We start from the raw sequence: 18,291 nt of genomic DNA, 5'->3' as shown, positions 1-18,291 counted from the left end.
ATCTCACCAGCCAAAATTCAATATTGAAACTCAAATTGCATGATGACATTGTGTATCCCAAAACAATAGCTCTCAGAGCATTTTATGGCATGTACTTGATCCCTAATATTACACACCACAACAACACAATTGCAGTAGGGGATCAAAAAATTGTCATCACTCCAGGGCAATATAATCTGTCCACTCTAAATGCTCAGTTACCCAGAGGTGTAGTGTTAAGTCAAAATTCTGTCACTCACAGAGTAGAGATTGTGTCTGCATCAGAAACAGTGGATCTGGGTACTATAGGAGAGCTGTTAGGCTTTGAGAACAACACAAAACTCGAACCGGCCATCAAACACACTGCTATTAATATACCCAAATTCTTAGCCATAGAGACTCTGAATATTCACTGTAATGTGGCGGAGGGTATGATCACCAAATCAAATGGCATAGGCACTCACAAACAAACCGGCATCATCGCAACATTCAAACCTAATTCCGAATTCATGGAGCCCATCATCTACAATCCATCCCCAACATTATATTTTCCTGTGTGTCATAATAGAATAGATTACATTGAATTGATGGTCACTAATGAAAAAGAAGAATTAGTTGATTTTGCTGGAGCCACAACAACTGCTATCATAGAGATTAACATTTAAATAAAAATACATACAATGGAAAATATTGAGAGTTATGAGCTACAATCATTCCCTCCAAACAGGAGGACATTTGCAAATTTAAATCAACCCAACACAGAAATCGAGGTTGATCTTGATGTAGGGGACGGCTTTATACACCCCCACAGAGCAGATCTATACATCAAATTTGATGTTGTGAAGCTCGATGGTACAGATTACCCTGCAAATTCAAATATAAGACTTGTAGATAATTTTGTGCCGCATCTGTTCTCTGAAATTGAGATCAGAAAGCATGGCGTTGTTATAAACAGAGTGGATTATCCCGGTATTACCTCCACGGCTTTGGCCACACTAAAATTATCCAAAACCGAGGCTTCATACTACCAAATAGGTGGATTTGAAGCTGGTGATAAGATATTATCTAAAAATCACACAGTGCTGTTCCCGATGCGCCTGTTGCCAGGATTCTTCTCGGATTACAAAGATATTATATGGAAGGGTGGTTTAAGAATTACATTTAGAAGAGCTGCAAATGATAACAATGCTTTGATGAGGTACAGCACATTAAACTCTACAGGGGAAGCTTTGCCTAATACCTTACCTGATGCAGGAAAATGCATTATTCAGACTATGGAGTTAAGAATCCCTGTTGTTGAATATGAGGCCAGTTACGCTCTTAAACACAAAGCAGATATAGTAAAAAATCCACAGATTCCTCTGCAATTTTACACATATCAATGCGTACAGAAGCCCGCATCTGGCACTTATTATGAGTTTGATGCCACAAATTCATTCTCCAGTATTCAATTTGACATGCCTGATTTCGTGGTGGTACTGTTTCAGACCGGAAGACACAATAATCAGGAAAAAAATTCAAGTAGATTTGATAACTGCAACATCAAGAACATATATCTTAAAAATGGCAGAAATGAGGTTTTTCCTAGAGAAAATTATAATTTAGACATTTCCAAGGATGATTTTCTTAAATTATATGAAGCTTTTTCTTCCTTCAAGCGCGTCACTACTGGCAATACTGACCTGTACTACACACCAGATGAATTCAAAACACAGAGACCCATGTTTGTCATCAACACTTCAAAAAGAAAACAAGTTGTGGTTAATGACAGAACAAACATTAAAATTATCTGTGAATTCCACGAGGCATTACCTGAAGACACCATATGCAGTGTCATTCTCATAGGTGAAAAATCATATGTTTATGATGTGAGAAATGAGAGAGTCACAGAGCAGTTCTAGAAGCACGATTCAGGGCTTCCCCCATGGCTTCCCCCATGCCTCGTAATCAAGAGGTCCCGGGTTCGATACCCGGTAGAGGCACAAGTAGTTTGGATCCCACTTTAAAACTGTAGGGCCAGTCCCGATTAGCCTTACTGTGCATAAAATGGACTTAAAACAGCAACTCGAACTAGAAACACGATTTAAACACAGAAACTTTTTGGATATAAAACAATACTTTACCGTCAGAAAATATATTACCTACCCATTTTATACCACCTCTGTTCGTAGCAGATACCTATCCAAAATACAAAACATTTGCCAAAAGTTGAAATACAGAAATATTGCAATAATTATTCTATAAGTTACAGACTTATGTACAACAAGACCAAGCCTAAATGCAATTCAGTTTGCAATGACAATATCCAGAAGACAATTCCTCAATATGATGGATGGTCCCTGAAAGAGTACATAGTATAGATAAGAATTTCTCTTTGAGTTCCATGACAAATAACATGTAATTTCCCTCGGAAAAGGCACAATAGAGGTAATATCAACAGATATAATCTAATGACGATGAATAACTCTGAAAAGACGCAGTATAGATTATATCTGTTGGCATACAACCCCCGGCCATGCATAATTAATTGTTGGCCGAAACATGGGATTGATCAAAAGATTGGAAAAAGCATGCAATGTTTACCTGACCTCCATTCTAATGTATTGATTGTGCAGTTTTGCCCCGTATTGTTGAGCTCCCAGATAACAAAACTCTGGCGATTCTTAATAGAGAATAATTTTGCTCTGTTATACCAAATTTAAGATCTGGGAGCTATCAACAGAGCAAAATCTCACGTATGGAATGCCACATCTCTCAGGACTCGAACCCAAAGCCCCGTATTTACAAAACAACAATATTAACATTTTGCCATCAGATTTTATGAGGACTCAAACCCGAACCTTTTGATTACAAGACAATACACTACACTCCACTCGGTCTCAGAACCCAATAGATATCAATTCAAAATTCCTGGGATTTTGACAGAAAAACATACTATAAGCTTAATTTCTGGTGTAGCCAAAAATTGACAAATTTATGAACAAAAATCTGGCTGATGCAACTTTTATAAGTATGTGCAAATCAATCTGAAGAGCTCGTACTTTCTGAAGGGCATTTTTACAAAAATCTTGGATTAGGCAAGAGTTCCACACTTGCTCAAAAAGCTCATATGGACATGTTGAGCCTGTTTTAAGTGTAGCAAAGCTGCTTGAGGGGGGCTCGTACTTTCCGGTCCTGTCCGTACCACAAAACCCACTTTACGCCCACTGAGACGCGGAGGCTCTGGCGTCATAGTAGAAATTAAACCTTTACGCCCACTGAGACGCGGAGGCTCTGGCGTCACCGTAGCAGTTAATCCTTTACGCCCACTGAGACGCGGAGGCTCTGGCGTCACCGTAGCAGTTAATCCTTTACGACCACTGAGACGCGTAGGCTCTGGCGTCACCGTAGCAGTTAATCCTTTACGCCCACTGAGACGCGGAGGCTCTGGTGTCACCGTAGCAGTTAATCCTTTACGCCCACTGAGACGCGGAGGCTCTGGCGTCACAGTAGAAGTTAAACCTTTACGCCCACTGAGACGCGGAGGCTCTGGCGTCATAGTAGAAGTTAAACCTTTACGCCCACTGAGACGCGGAGGCTCTGGCGCCACCGTAGCAGTTAATCCTTTACGCCCACTGAGACGCGGAGGCTCTGGCGTCACCGTAGCAGTTAATCCTTTACGCCAACTGAGACGCGGAGGCTCTGGCGTCACAGTAGAAGTTAAACCTTTACGTCCACTGAGACGCGGAGGCTCTGGCGTCACAGTAGAAGTTAAACCTTTACGTCCACTGAGACGCGGGGGCTCTGGCGTCACAGGAGAAGTAAAACCTTTACGCCCACTGAGACGCGGAGGCTCTGGCGTCACCGTAGCAGTTAATCCTTTACGCCCACTGAGACGCGGAGGCTCTGGCGTCATAGTAGAAGTTAAACCTTTACGCCCACTGAGACGCGGAGGCTCTGGCGTCACCGTAGCAGTTAATCCTTTACGCCCACTGAGACGCGGAGGCTCTGGCGTCACCGTAGCAGTTAAGCCTTTACGACCACTGAGACGCGTAGGCTCTGGCGTCACCGTAGCAGTTAATCCTTTACGCCCACTGAGACGCGGAGGCTCTGGTGTCACCGTAGCAGTTAATCCTTTACGCCCACTGAGACGCGGAGGCTCTGGCGTCACAGTAGAAGTTAAACCTTTACGCCCACTGAGACGCGGAGGCTCTGGCGTCATAGTAGAAGTTAAACCTTTACGCCCACTGAGACGCGGAGGCTCTGGCGTCACCGTAGCAGTTAATCTTTTACGCCCACTGAGACGCGGAGGCTCTGGCGTCACAGTAGAAGTTAAACCTTTACGTCCACTGAGACGCGGAGGCTCTGGTGTCACAGTAGAAGTTAAACCTTTACGCCCACTGAGACGCGGAGGCTCGCGCGTCACAGTAGAAGTTAAACCTTTACGCCCACTGAGACGCGGAGGCTCGCGCGTCATAGTAGAAGTTAAACCTTTACGCCCACTGAGACGCGGAGGCTCGCGCGTCATAGTAGAAGTTAAACTTTTACGCCCACTGGGACGCGGAGGCTCGCGCGTCACAGTAGAAGTTAAACTTTTACGCCCACTGAGACGCGGAGGATCTGGCGTCACAGTAGAAGTAAAACCTTTACGCCCACTGAGACGCGGAGGCTCTGGCGTCACCGTAGCAGTTAATCCTTTACGCCCACTGAGACGCGGAGGCTCTGGCGTCACAGTAGAAGTTAAACCTTTACGTCCACTGAGACGCGGAGGATCTGGCGTCACAGTAGAAGTTAAACCTTTACGCCCACTGAGACGCGGAGGTTCTGGCGTCACAGTAGAAGTTAAACCTTTATGCCCACTGAGACACGGAGGCTCGCGCGTCACAGTGGAAGTTGCCTAAGCCGCCATGAAACTATTCAACCTATTTTCTATGCGGAACATTTCTGGTCAAATATTCTCAAGCGCGAGTCAACGGTGTGACGTGACACATCAAGCTCCTCCACCTCAACGTTTTCTGTCCGAAGGTGCATGCGTGGAGCTTCCGTACAAGTCACGGTGCATTCCTCTCTGCAACGGCCGACCTCCGAGGCGGAGTGGTTATCACAGCGCGTTTCGATGTCAGGGGTCCTGGGTTCGAACCTGGGCTTGACCAAGGGTGTTCTTTGTGAGTATCAATACATTATATCACTTATCCTCATCTTCGCGATTAGCCAAAAGTGGCAAAAAAAGCGAAGTAAAATGAAATAAATCAATAAATACTCTCTGCAACGAGTTCTCACCTAGGATCGCTGACTAGGTGATCGACGCAAGATAACTCTAAGCTGTCTGGGAAAAAGGCAGATATATATATTTCTTTAGACTTTAGTAACTTTGCGTGCTTCAAGGTACATGATAAGCTATATAGTAAATTTGCTAACCAAACCAGCTGACAGCATATGGACAAACAAAACTAAACGCAGAAGAAAAACAAATCTCACAAGTTTGAAAATATGCAAAAAAAAAAAAAAAATCCACGCACAACTTTTACATGGCGGAAACAAACGCATGCAAATGATATGTGAATTATTTATTGAGCTGCAAAAGAGATTTTGGTCCGCATGAATTTTGCAACAAAAACATTTATATGAATAACCGACATAGCCTTTGTGCTGCTCAGGGCACATTTCCTGTGCAAGCTACGATAAAGTATTTTTAATGAACTCGAAAATGAAGACCTATTACCGAAAAGCACCTGAGGGAACAGTTGGAATTATTGAATTCTAAAATTAAATGTAATATGGCTGCGACTCCTGTTTATTACCCTTCCTAATCAATTTTTTAATTAAAAAATCAGTACAAACAATAACATAATGTACTAAATAAAAGAGGAAATATAAGTGTGTAACTTGAAGTGTGTTGATTCTGGCGACAGCAGAGGCCAAGTGGCAGGACGAATGGCGGTTTTTGCCCAGTCGCACGTGCATACTGAAATAAATCTATAATGTGACTTTCATTATACTCCTTCATTAAAAAACATCTGCTTGAAAATTGAACACGCCGGTTCACCTTACATTTGCTGCAATTACATATTTCACCATCGTTTCTGGCAGTGGCGGATCCAGAAGTTGGGAGGAACGAATTTCAGTCCGGCACCTCTCCTCACCGAGAATCAATTCTAACCTACACTTGCGCTGCTTTCCTTAAACAAGATTCCAAACTGGAATCAAGCTGATTTGCATGTTCTACATATTAAAGTATTGTTTGCATAAATAGGGTTTCAGGGCTGGAAATGATGGTTATTATTGCATGTCGTTATCATAACTCTCCCATGTCTATGGCAAACTGAACGATCAGATACGAGGAATAAAGAAAATAAGAAAACAAAAACCTCTTCTTTGTGAAGAGGTTTCGGGTTCGATCACCATCTAAATTTAAACTGTAGGTCCAGTTCCGATTAGCCTATCTTGAACATGAAGTGAACTTAAATAAAACTTTAAAAAATATTCTCGAGCCTGTTAAACTGCTGAGAAAAGACAGACCATTAGAGTCTTCAAAAATATTAGGCATAATAATATACCCAGTTGGCAGTTGGGAGGGGCAAACGTCTTTTCTCCCCGTGTATCCGCGCATGGTTTCTGCCTGCATTTGGTCTTCCTCGTCGATTGAAGCTCGCACATTTCGAAGTGAGCTACCTCTCTTGATGTTTTCAGCATCCATGTAGAGAAAGCAGGTGGGCTCTTGTTTTTTGGGTCAGCGTTTTCACACACAATTTGTGAGTGACTACCTCCAGGCATGCGCTGTTATTCCTCTTCTGTCATATAGTGTTGCACGCCCGTTCCATTTGAGACCGTGTGACGAGTTGGGAGTAACCCACACATCATTAATTCGTCACACGCCTTGGTGAAAGGAAAAGGACAGAGAAACAGATTTTACATGTTGAAAAATTCTATAAAATGGCGATAATTGTGTAAGCTTTACGTCTGTTGCTAAACTATTACCTACATATCAGAATGAACGAAGGGTAAATTTTCTGTATAAATTTCAGGCAGAGTGTATAGTACGAGTTGTAATGATCTGACGACGTGATATTTTACACAAACACAAATTTGTTCTTGTACCGAGCTTTTCTGAACAAGTATTATCCGGCTTTGCAAACATAAAACATAGGACTCTCCTGATTTTTTATAAAGTGCTTTTATTCGTTAACCAACATTTAGAGATTAGACTTTATGGAAGATATTTCCTAATACTGGGAAGAAAGTGTTACTTAAATTATTTGCAATATTTTGGGACAAAAAACGTCTCGGCGTCTGCCCCTTAATCAGCCTATGACCAAGCCTTACTTCTCAGAGAGAAACGTAGATAGAGCTTCAGTACGATGTATGCTTGTAGTGAATAACGAAGAAATTGAAAAGCAAATCATCATATCAGAATATCCTTTTGCAGCAGACGACACAATTGTAACGTTTTCTGTTGAAAGAGTAAGTGAATAAACAAGAGCCACTAATCTCGCAAGGTCTCTGTTAAGCCCGGAAATAGTGATAACGTAGATGCCAATACAAATAGCAAAAACGGGCGTGAATAATTTGGAGGTGTGATAGCGTTCCTTCTCGACGTAAGACCTCCAGTCACCACTGAACATGTTTAAGAAATACACACACACAACCCATACTTTAAAAATGAATATAGTTTCCTAAGGGCATGGAAAGGGGTTAAGGCGTGACTTTCTCTGAAAGCACTGAAATATCAACCTTTCTTCCATGCAGAACATGGCGATTAGCAAAAATGACAGAAAAGAAACAAAATAAATTGGACAAAATATAAAATCCTAGCTTACGTCCTATACAAGACTGCGAGTCATGTGTGACTTTCAAAGTTTAGTTACATTACGCTTAAATTCTCCTACTGATTGATTTCACTGAAATACACCCAGACGTATGGAGACGAACTGAAAGAAGTCACTACAGCACATATATATATATGTGACATGTTCAATATAATAATTAGAATTTTGCAATACAATCTTCGGTAATACGTCAGTGAAGACGAAACATCACACACTTGTTTTACTTCAGACCTCTGTGTTCAAGGGGTAAGCCCCGTAGCAAGGAATCGAAATCGTTCCAAGCCACCAACAAAAAGAAAACGTCCTGAACTTGATTCGACAGACTTTTGCTTGCGACTTGTCAATGCCCGTCCACATACCCTTGCAGTATCATTGACGGTTTACGAATGGAATTACCTCACATCCTCTTTACTCTCCGGACCTAGCCCCTAGCGACTAATGGCTCTTTGAAACTCTTAAGAAAGCTCTTCCTGTGAAACACTTCAGATCTGATGGGATTCAGCAGGCGTCGATCTACTGGTGGCGAGTTGGCATTTGGACATGGATAGATAATGAGACAACAATGACTGAAGCAACTACATGTTCAACTATTGTAAATTTCTGGTTATATACTAACCATACCTCTTATATCCCAATTTACATATCTTGAAGCAGCTTTTCAGACACCCACTCTCATATGCCACCGAAACAGTATATTTTAAAAGTTTCACTAACAAATTATGTCCTGTGACTTCCACGAGTTATATGAGCATTCAAAGTGCATGGAAGAATTTGAGAAAGAGCGAATGAAAAAGGGTGTTTACTTACTTTGGTATGTCGCCTATCTTGGGGGCTCTTCCTCTCCTGCATCCCCCTTCTCCCCAGACGCATGCTGAAAAGAAAAAAGGAAGTCGAATTAGGGAGATATGAAAAATTCATGACTCCAACTTGGCAAAAACATTCTTACGATGGCCTATCTCGATCTCTCAACTTCTCCTTGGCCAACCACAGAACCTAAAAAAAATATTTTCAAAATATATATAAAAAAAAATCAGATTCATTTGCCTTTGAAGTGGATTTAGTTCAAGAAACTTAAATCTCACTGCCTGAAGAATGTTCGTCCAAACATTTATCTTCCGAACTTTATGTCAAAGGTTTTCTGAATCTCAAGTTTCAAAAGCTTTTGTCAATATTGCAGCCAGTTCAGAACCTAAGAAGTTGGTGCTGGGTCGCCTTTACGAATGGTAAAAATAAATCAGGGAATATACGAGGGTTGTACATAAAGTGAGGTCAGGAACTGGAACCCAAAATGTGACTATAGACCGCTACAAGTTCAAACGTGGACGAGACTCATTGGCACACTGTGTCTGGTTCTATTTCAGGGGTGACGATCTCAGGTGAAAATTATTTATATTTCCTATTTATTTTGAGGCCTAGCAATCAAGGAATTCGGGTTCGATCCCTGGTGGAGTCATATTGCACGGTAGTTGCCACTTCAACTGTAGGTCCAATCCCGATTAGCCTATCCGAACGTACAGTGGTAACTGATGTATAACTTTGACAAATATAGTTTATTTTTTTAAAAATTATTACATTCGCAGAATAACTTTTTATGTACATTTTAGTGGTGTTATATATTATCAAATACGATATTGATTGTATGCATGATCTATCTCTATTTTATGCTATGTAATAGTAATAACAATAATTTTAATAATTATTGCAAGTGAATTGACTAAAATTGGCTCCCGAAACAATATTTCTAGATACGTGCCTGGCCATAATAAATTTTGCGCTCAGGCGTACAAAATCTCTCGCTATTAGGGAAAAATCTGGATAAAATTTTATCCTGGTATTGAATAATTTTCAATTAGGATTTCAAATATCCTTATATCGGACATTCTGATATCCGGATTATTGGGATATCGGAGCAGTTTTATCGTTAATCAGTTTCATGGGCTATTCACATATTCTTTAACTCGACATTTTCGTATTTCATTGTACGTAATTTCCACAAATCCTTCTTCAAATCTGTTCTATCCGTATTATCCAGATATACGAATTCTCCGATATCCAGATTTTGAGGCCATCCCTACTCGCTACTACTATACTGTCTGGCTGCCTTAGCCGAGACCATGGACGGAAGTGCGCATGCGCCAACCGGACGCGTTCAGTGGCTAAATAGAGGTGACTGAGCTTTGGACAGGAAGCGGGTTCCTTGAAAATCGTCTGCTGTCGAAACAGCAATGAAGTTTCAACGTAGTAACATCGCCAACAAAATACATACAGAGATGTTTACCAATTATGTAAGGGTTATGTAAGCCAATCATATACTATATCAGCAAACAGAACATATCTGGAAAGTATTCATATCGTCACATTAGTAGATAAACTTGTTTGTAAACCAGTAACTTTATTTTAGGTCATTCAATTAAATTGATCTTCTTAGTAAATATTATAATTAACACAAATGTACACAACATTAATCAGGATAGTATGCAATAATAATAATATTGTTGTATATAGTATTATAAATATAAATGTAGGAACTGAATGGCTTGCGACATTTTTTAGCATAACGAGGGTGTTTTGTAGAATGTGCAACAGGGGTCAAAACGTCCCAATTTACCTCATTCCACTTCGAAACGGTTTATTGCGAATTATAAGAGCCATCACAAACACAACACAGAAAGCGGTAATAAACACAACAAGCGAAATGCCACAGGGTAGTTTGGCGAGTGCTTCTCCCTGCTTCCCCTCTGGCGTTTAGAATCGTCCTTTCCAGGTAGTTTCGTCTTCCTTGGCCGGACAGTACCTCCATCCCATGTCCATACTTCCATCCTCCCAGTACTGAAGAAACTATGTGTAATATTTTAGCACCAAACGTTTATTTGCACTTGCGAAACCTTGCTATTGATGAATTATTAATACCTTCTACTCCACTTATCATACATTTATGTTTCACAATTAGTATAACATAATAGGGTGCACTAATCGTTGGTATTTCAAATAAATTCCAAACCGATTTCACTCACTAGCTTCAGCTCGAAATTTCCAAAGTTACCGTGCTGCCATCTCCTTTCATTCCCGTTAAGCTCGTTGATCTGGTGCCTCGTTGTCATCACGAGAGAGATGACAACATACTAAATATTTGTCAACCAAAACCGGAATTGTTCCTTAGCGGTACTTCCGGTGTCGCTATTCGCAATAAATCACACAAAATTGCTCACTGGTGTTTGGATAGCTGTCGAATCCAAACATCGACGGCACTCTCGACACCAATCTCAGGTGCAGAACAAGCAGTTGGTCGTTAGTTCGACTCGCATATTGACAATTCTCGTCCTCAAAAATCGATAACAACCTGCATGCACTCGCGCAGTGCATGTTCCGAAAGACAGAATGGGAAATAATAATGCACTGGAGTTACAGTGTGTTGGAACTGGCCCACTTTATGTATAATCACTGGCGTACGCAAGATTTGTTGTCGGGATGGGGGTGGCCTGGAATTGTAAAAATTGATACACAGATTCATTAAAGAGCAAGGGGGAAATACCATATCATATTTCGTATCTATTTGGAGATTTTTCACTCTATTAGAATTGTACTCTAATACAAAAATTATAATCGGGCGTCTTTTGAAGGAGGTGAGGGATTTAATTTACACCTTTCGATTTTTCGAGTTCTTAATGGATTTTCATTTCAAAATCTTGATATTCTCAAAATTTCGGGAGGAGCTGTAGCCCCACTACTCCTCCTCTCTGCTTACGCCAGTGTGAATAATCGGATGCTTTGGGGATGTTGTTATTTTTTTTCTATTTTAGAGTACCCATGGAGCACAAAACACAAAATATTGTATATATTTTAAAGGTGTTCATCACATTCAATTGACACAAATATTTTTATGGAAGTGGACAGATAAACAAAGATTTTTGTTTTCTGGAGAAAATGAGAAACTGTCATCAGTACCTCCCCTACTTCTTCCAACATATATCGGGGGGGGGGGGGTAGGTACGGCGTTGCTACAGTTGTGTTTCAGCTACACCTCCCTCCCCTTGCTGCCCTCTGAACTTCCCGTACGAAAGTGAATTTCCTACAGCCCTTTCTACTGAGTGACATCGAAGGGACATGTGAGAGCCACACTTCTCCTCAGCCCTACACTCTGTTTCGCTGTTTCGGGAATGTGTGGAGCAAAGCCGCGCATAACGGTAGCGACGGGGAGAAAGCGAGGGGAGGAGCTAAGCTGTAAGGTTGATAGCTGAGGTCATGTTTTCCCCTCCATGCAGTCACTTCGCCTCTCACGCGTTCATTGGTCGAGTCCTATTTGCGCAGAAGACTTGATTTCGTTCGCCTTCTACAGAGATTCACGGGACAGAGTATAGACAACATTCTGAGGAATGTGGGCTTTCTTTACTTTGTCCACAAAAATATATACCCTGTCCCAGCTAACTGTGGAGCCAGGCCGCGCATAGCTTCAGAGAAGAGAAGGAAATCGAGTGGCCAGAGCAAAGCAGTACACGCTGCCGGGCTTTCCCCCACTCCACGCAATTCAGTTCCTCTTACGTGCTCATTGGTGGAGCCGTCTCGCGTCACTACTTGCGCAGAGACTTGATTTCGTTTGCCTGCTCCACAGTTAGCTGGGACAGAGTATAGGTACTAACTCCAGGTAACACATTACAGTGGATAAACTGCTAATGATGTCCCGTGGTGCATCAAAGTAACTTTTCAAAGAGAAATGCATTAAAGAGCACTTTTTCAACAGCTTTTCCGTGTGATTCACTAAAAATGCATCGATCAAACAGACAGACACGATAATTCGAAAGACACGAAAAAAATACACGTATAACTATGACAATTCATGCATTAAATGTACATCAACCTGATATAATGCATTTCGCCTCAACTGTTATGTATCGTGGTTGATGTAGAAAAACAAGAGAATCTCTTTTTCAAAATATTTTGAAGGTGCTGAACAAGCATAGTTCAGACTGGTGCCACTTGAAAGCTATATCTATATTCTATTAAATTTAATTTCTGTTATTTAACTCCGCTTTTCTGCCTTCTTAGCTAATCACGACCATGAAGATGAGTAATGATATGATGAAATTGATGAAGGGACACTCACAAAGAACACCGATGCCCAGGACGGGACTGGAACCCGGGATCCCTAGCATCAGAGCTCGATGTGATATGCTAACCACTTAGCCACGGAGATCGGCTATTCCATTCTATTATTTGATGACAACGGTTATACAGGGACGGGCAGAAAAAGCTGACGGTTTTGAAATGTGTATATATATATAAAACAATTAATGTAATGCAAGGTTTAATAATCAAAATTGCTATAAAAATAATTGCAATTTTGAGTGCTTACATTAATTTTTCTTTGATTTGAAAATTGTGTCCAAGAAATGATGACCATGCCATACACATTCATGTAGCCTTGCTTTTTAAGTTCGACGTCGCCCTCATTCGGAATTACCGCTATTTCGTTGCGACTAGCTAACTTGAGATCGCCAATTGTTGTTCAATTGGTTCAAAAATGGTGTTTACCTTTGACACAATTGGATTGTTATGCGACGTCTTTCAACGGCGGAGTGGGGGTGGGGGAGTGCTCATTGGCTTCGTCAACGCCATTTCAGTTAAGATGAAACAGTGGACTGGGCGACACCGTGCTTTTGTGTTAGAAGCATATTTTAAAAATGAGTCCGTTGTCTAAACTCAACGATGGTTTCGAAGATAGTCTACACGTAAGACTACTTTACACACCTAGATAACGTAATCTATGTAAACAACATGGCGAAAGGTGATAACTTAGGAAAGGGCGCCGTGGAATTAAAAGAAAATTATACTGTGTATCAGTTGCCGATGTGTGAGGATAACTTTTCATACTCTTTCTTCCAAATTCGAACAATTTCTCACCTAGGAAGAAATCTAATATAGGAAATATTCTAGTGTTTTATGGGGAAAAGACCACTCTTACCTCACGACTGCCATCTGTTGTTGTTTTTGGCATACTATTTATCTTCTTCCATAGTTGATAATAGAAGAGAGGATAAAATTTATTGTAAATAGGATTCTTTTCATTTCGTTAGGAACCAATATAGTTGAAAATGTCACTTTTCTTTCATGAAACCCTTGGAAATTAATTTTAACGCACTTTAGATAGTCTACGTAGTCTCTGTAAACTACAACCCAATATAATCTACGCGTAGATTACGTGTAGACAACGCACGTAGACGTAAACTTCTAGTCTACGGCACATCACTGGTCAGAACTTTTCGAGAGACAGGGTCAAGTCTGAAAAGAAACCCACAGGCTGTCCGCGTACGGTGAAAATGTGAACGCTTTGCGTCGGTCACTCATCAGGAGTCCACGTCGCCCTGCCTCACAACATGCCGCTGCTTTGGGCATGTCAGACCGTAGTGTTAGAAGGATGCTGCACTTGGATCTTCATTTCCACCCATGCAAAATGGTAACGGTGCAAGAGTTGAGAGAACGTGACTTCCAAACCCGAAGGGAATGTACACAGTCCATTTTGAACATCCTGAATGATGACACAATCACCCTAGTGTCCGACGAGCCCCACTTCAATCTTTCTGGATGTGTAAACAAACAGAATTTCCGGTACTGGGCGCCAAATAAACCCCGAGAGCTTCATGAACGGCCACTACATAGTGAACGAGTAACAGTGTGGTGTGGTGCAGCGAAGTTTGGAGTGATAGGTCTATATTTTTTTGAAGAACACGGAAGAGTGGTTGCCATAACTGCAGTTCGTTATGTGAATATGCCGAACAACTTCCTCACATAGGAATTAGCTAGACGTGGAATTAATTGTGCAAACATTTGGTTCCAACAAGATGGTGTTACTGCGCACACTGTAAGGATCTCAATGGGCATGGTCAGGGAAATTTTTCCTTGACGTGTAGTGTCAAGAAATGGTGACGTTCCCTGGCCTCCTCGCTCCCCGGATCTGACGATGTGTGATTATTTCCTCTGGGACTATCTCAAACCAAACGTATGTTGAAAGACCTCAGACAAAGATCTCAAGTTAGCTATTCGCAACGAAATAGCGGCAACTCCGAATGAAATGCTCGTGAGAGGGACTTCCAACTTAAAGGCAAGGCTACACGAATGTGTAAGGAATTGTCATCATTTATCGGGCACAATTTTCAAAACATAGAAAAATTAATGTAAGCACTGAAAATGGAAATAACTTTTGTAGCAATTTTGATTATTAAACCTTGTATTACATTAACTGTTTTATTTATAAACACATTTCAAAACAGTCAGTTTTTTCTGCCGGTTCCGTTATATGTTTAAATTTACTTTTGAAAATTAGAAAATAAAATATATCTATAGGTTTTCTCACACATGCTGATTTGATTTGATTGATTTACTTTATTTTTTGATTTACTTCATTTACTTTTGACTGAGCCGCGGTAGCTCAGTCAAGCGGCTCCGGCGTCCAGCCAGCGTCGTATAAAGCGGGTACCAGGAGGAAATTCTGCGGGATATAGACGGCCAGGGGCGTGGTGCTTATCACATTACCCGCATCTTCGGCCGTGATCAAGAAAATGTGAAGCCCTAACTACACACCCCTTATACGCCTTCATGGCGTGGTGCACTTTACTTCATTTTACTTAGCTTTCTGCCACTTTTGTCTAATCGCGAAGATGAGGATGAGTGGTGATGAGATGAAATGGATGCAAGGACAATCACGAACACACAAGGAAGGAACACAGCATGGGCCCCAAAGAGGACTATACTGGCCGTGAGTCAAGACGCCAGAGCCTCGCTAGTCTGCAAAAACAGTCCAGGGTGTACGATGTGGAAGGGACGTTGACATTTGGGTGTCTTCGCAAAGGGTCACCCCTTATACCCCTCTCACACGCGTTGTATACCATATTTTTATACGCTTTTTCTAAGTCACTTATCCACTCACACCCAAACAACTCCCCCGCCCAAACGCTTCCTAACGTTCTAACATTCTGAAAATTGTTTGCAAAAGGTTGTTTGGCACTACATTTGTCGTATAGCTAGGTAAAAAAGGTAAACAAAAGTTTCCCGTGCATTTAGTGGATGCGGGTTTAGGGCACGATATATTCTGGATCTCTACCATTTTGCACAGAGAAAAATGTTTGTTTGGATTAACCAAAAAAATGGTAGTGGTGAACAAAACGTTTGTTTAAATAGGCATCAACCAAACAATTGTTTAACATTACCAAAAGATTTGGTCAAGTTCTATTTGTTTATCGTAAACAATTTTTTGGTTACCAAAACCAAATATTATTTTGGTAAATCTAACAAAATGTAGCCCATTTGTTTAGGAAAACCAAATAATGTAGTCAAAAATACGAAAAGATTTGTTAAATAATTTATTCATATTCATAATTACTTATGTTATAATGTGGCTAATTTTAGCTAGGGTGGATAGTTTGTAAATAGTAAATACTAACTGATCTGAAAATAAACATTCAGAATAGAAAGTCCACGTGAAGTAACCGATTTTGGAGAGTGATGGTTTTTCAGTGGCATCATCATTCTTCATTGGTCAGCGGTGGGGTAAGTACCGTCCCGTAGGACTCTGCTTTTCACTTCTTTTTTTCTAGTGTCAACCCGTTGAGAGGGTTATGCCCTCACTTCGGTAAGTGATTTCATTGTAAGTTATGTGTCTTTCATCATTTTGGATGGTCTAAGTGCTTTTTTATATTGCAGAATCTTTTTCTTATCAAGATTGGTGATTCGTATGTGTTAACTTACTTTTGGGCGTGGTTGAGAAGATTGTAAATATGGATTTCGATATTTGGAGTCGGAGTATTGTTGGTACTGTTTAGGCTGTAGTGGTGGGATAAATATGGCGTGATAACTGCGATGGATGATATATATCGTATTCGTGTTTCTGTGGGACTAGATCATCTAGATAACATGAATACATGGTGAGCAGGTGTTGTAATGGAGTATAAATATGTGTAGGTGCTGCATCATGTCGGATATCAAGATGAATGGTATTCCAGAATACTGGGTTTTCGGATATCATGGCTTTGTTTATGTATCGTTGGCGAAGGCTCTCGACGTGATACAAAATGGTCGGGAAGGAAATTCTGTCATACAGTAGTGCTGTGGGATAAGGTAATTTAATCCGGAAAGCCAATTTAAATGCGTGCCGTTCAAAGATTTCCAGTTGGTCGTAGATGGAGGCAGAAGCGTCAATCCAAGCAATGTGCCCGTGAGTGATGGCTGGGCGCAAGAACATTTTGTAGGTGGTTAGGACTGTTGTCGGGTGTAATCCCCAAGATGTACCCACCAGTTTCCATAATAGGTTTAGGCGGTTCTTTACCTTCTTCTTTATCCTTTCTAAGTGTGGACGCTAGGTCAGTTTTTCATCTATGGTAATCTGCTTTTCACTTTTTTTTTTTTTTTTTTTTTTTGTCCTCGTTTTCCATTTAGAAGGCTACACCTTCTCTTTGGTAAGTGAATTGTTTTCATAAATGTTTTCCCTTGCAAGGTGATGGTCTAAGTGTGTTTTCAGTATTGAAGTGGTACAAATTTACTTATTCTGGGGGTAGTTCACTTAGATGTTATTTATGCAATAGTGGGAAAATTACTTGTTAGGAAAGTAATAATTTGCTATGGTGCGGCATGTGTTGGATATATCACGTGCCGTAGTTCCGGAGGATGATGGATTATATACAGCTGATAATCAGGATGCTGTGGATCTATCAGGAAGGTATACATGGTTAAGAGATGCTGTAATGGTGTGCAGTGGTAAGTAGGAAGGCAGTCGTGTAGAGCATCTTCGTACATTGTGCTGAGAAGTTGTGGATGGTGCGAGTTCATTCGACCAGTTATATATTTGTGACGGATGACTTCGATGTGGGTTGTGATTTCGGGAAAGGTTATTCGCTCGTACAGTAGTCGTGTAGGACTTGGTAGGACTACTCTGAAGGCCAAACGAAGAGCATGTCTTTCCATTACTTGTAGTTTGTGATAGAATGAGTCTGGCGCTGATATCCATGCAGTGTGGCCGTAAATTATTGCTGGTCGAAGGAAAGCCTTGTAGGTATGTAGGACAACCTGGGAGTTGAGTCCCCAGGATGTTCCAATTAGCCGTTTGAGCAAGCTCAGACGATTTGTAGCTTTTTGGACGATGTTGAGCAATTGAGGTTTCCATGTTAGCTTGGAGTCAAATATGACTCCTAGGTATTTTGCAGTGGTGGCAGGCAGAATTGGCGTTCCCCGTATTTTGATGTTTAATAATGTTGGGTTCCTTTGGATCTTCGAGCGACAGCCTGTCTGTAGAAACACCAATGCTTGTGTTTTGAGAGCATTTATTGTGAGACGCCATGTGTCACACCATCTTTGGAAGGAGTTTATAGCTGGTTGGAGAGTTTTGTTTATAGCTTGGATGGTTGAACAACAGGCGAGAAATGCGGTGTCGTCAGCGAATTGGTAGATAGAAACTTGTGGGGGTTTTGGCATATCGGCAACGTATAGTATGTAGAGTAATGGTGATAAAGCAGCACCCTGT

The 18,291-nt window shown here is 41.0% G+C and overlaps 1 protein-coding gene across 1 annotated transcript in view; it reads right to left on the bottom strand.

The window, feature by feature from the left end:
* Window positions 1–18,291, bottom strand: part of LOC146002528 (calcium/calmodulin-dependent protein kinase kinase 1) — a 596,212-nt gene that overhangs the window by 302,504 nt on the left and 275,417 nt on the right. The window contains exon 2 of the mRNA XM_083140440.1: window positions 8,592–8,655. Within this exon, the coding sequence (XP_082996566.1) occupies window positions 8,592–8,655 (64 nt within the window). The remainder of the gene's footprint in view (window positions 1–8,591; window positions 8,656–18,291) is intronic.

Source organism: Lepisma saccharinum, chromosome 18 (genome assembly GCF_977018435.1).
Source record: "Lepisma saccharinum chromosome 18, izLepSacc3.1, whole genome shotgun sequence".
NCBI classification, from domain to species: Eukaryota; Metazoa; Arthropoda; class Insecta; order Zygentoma; family Lepismatidae; genus Lepisma; species Lepisma saccharinum.
The sequence above is the reverse complement of the archived record's forward strand: the minus strand, read 5'-3'. Positions and strand labels throughout refer to the sequence as shown.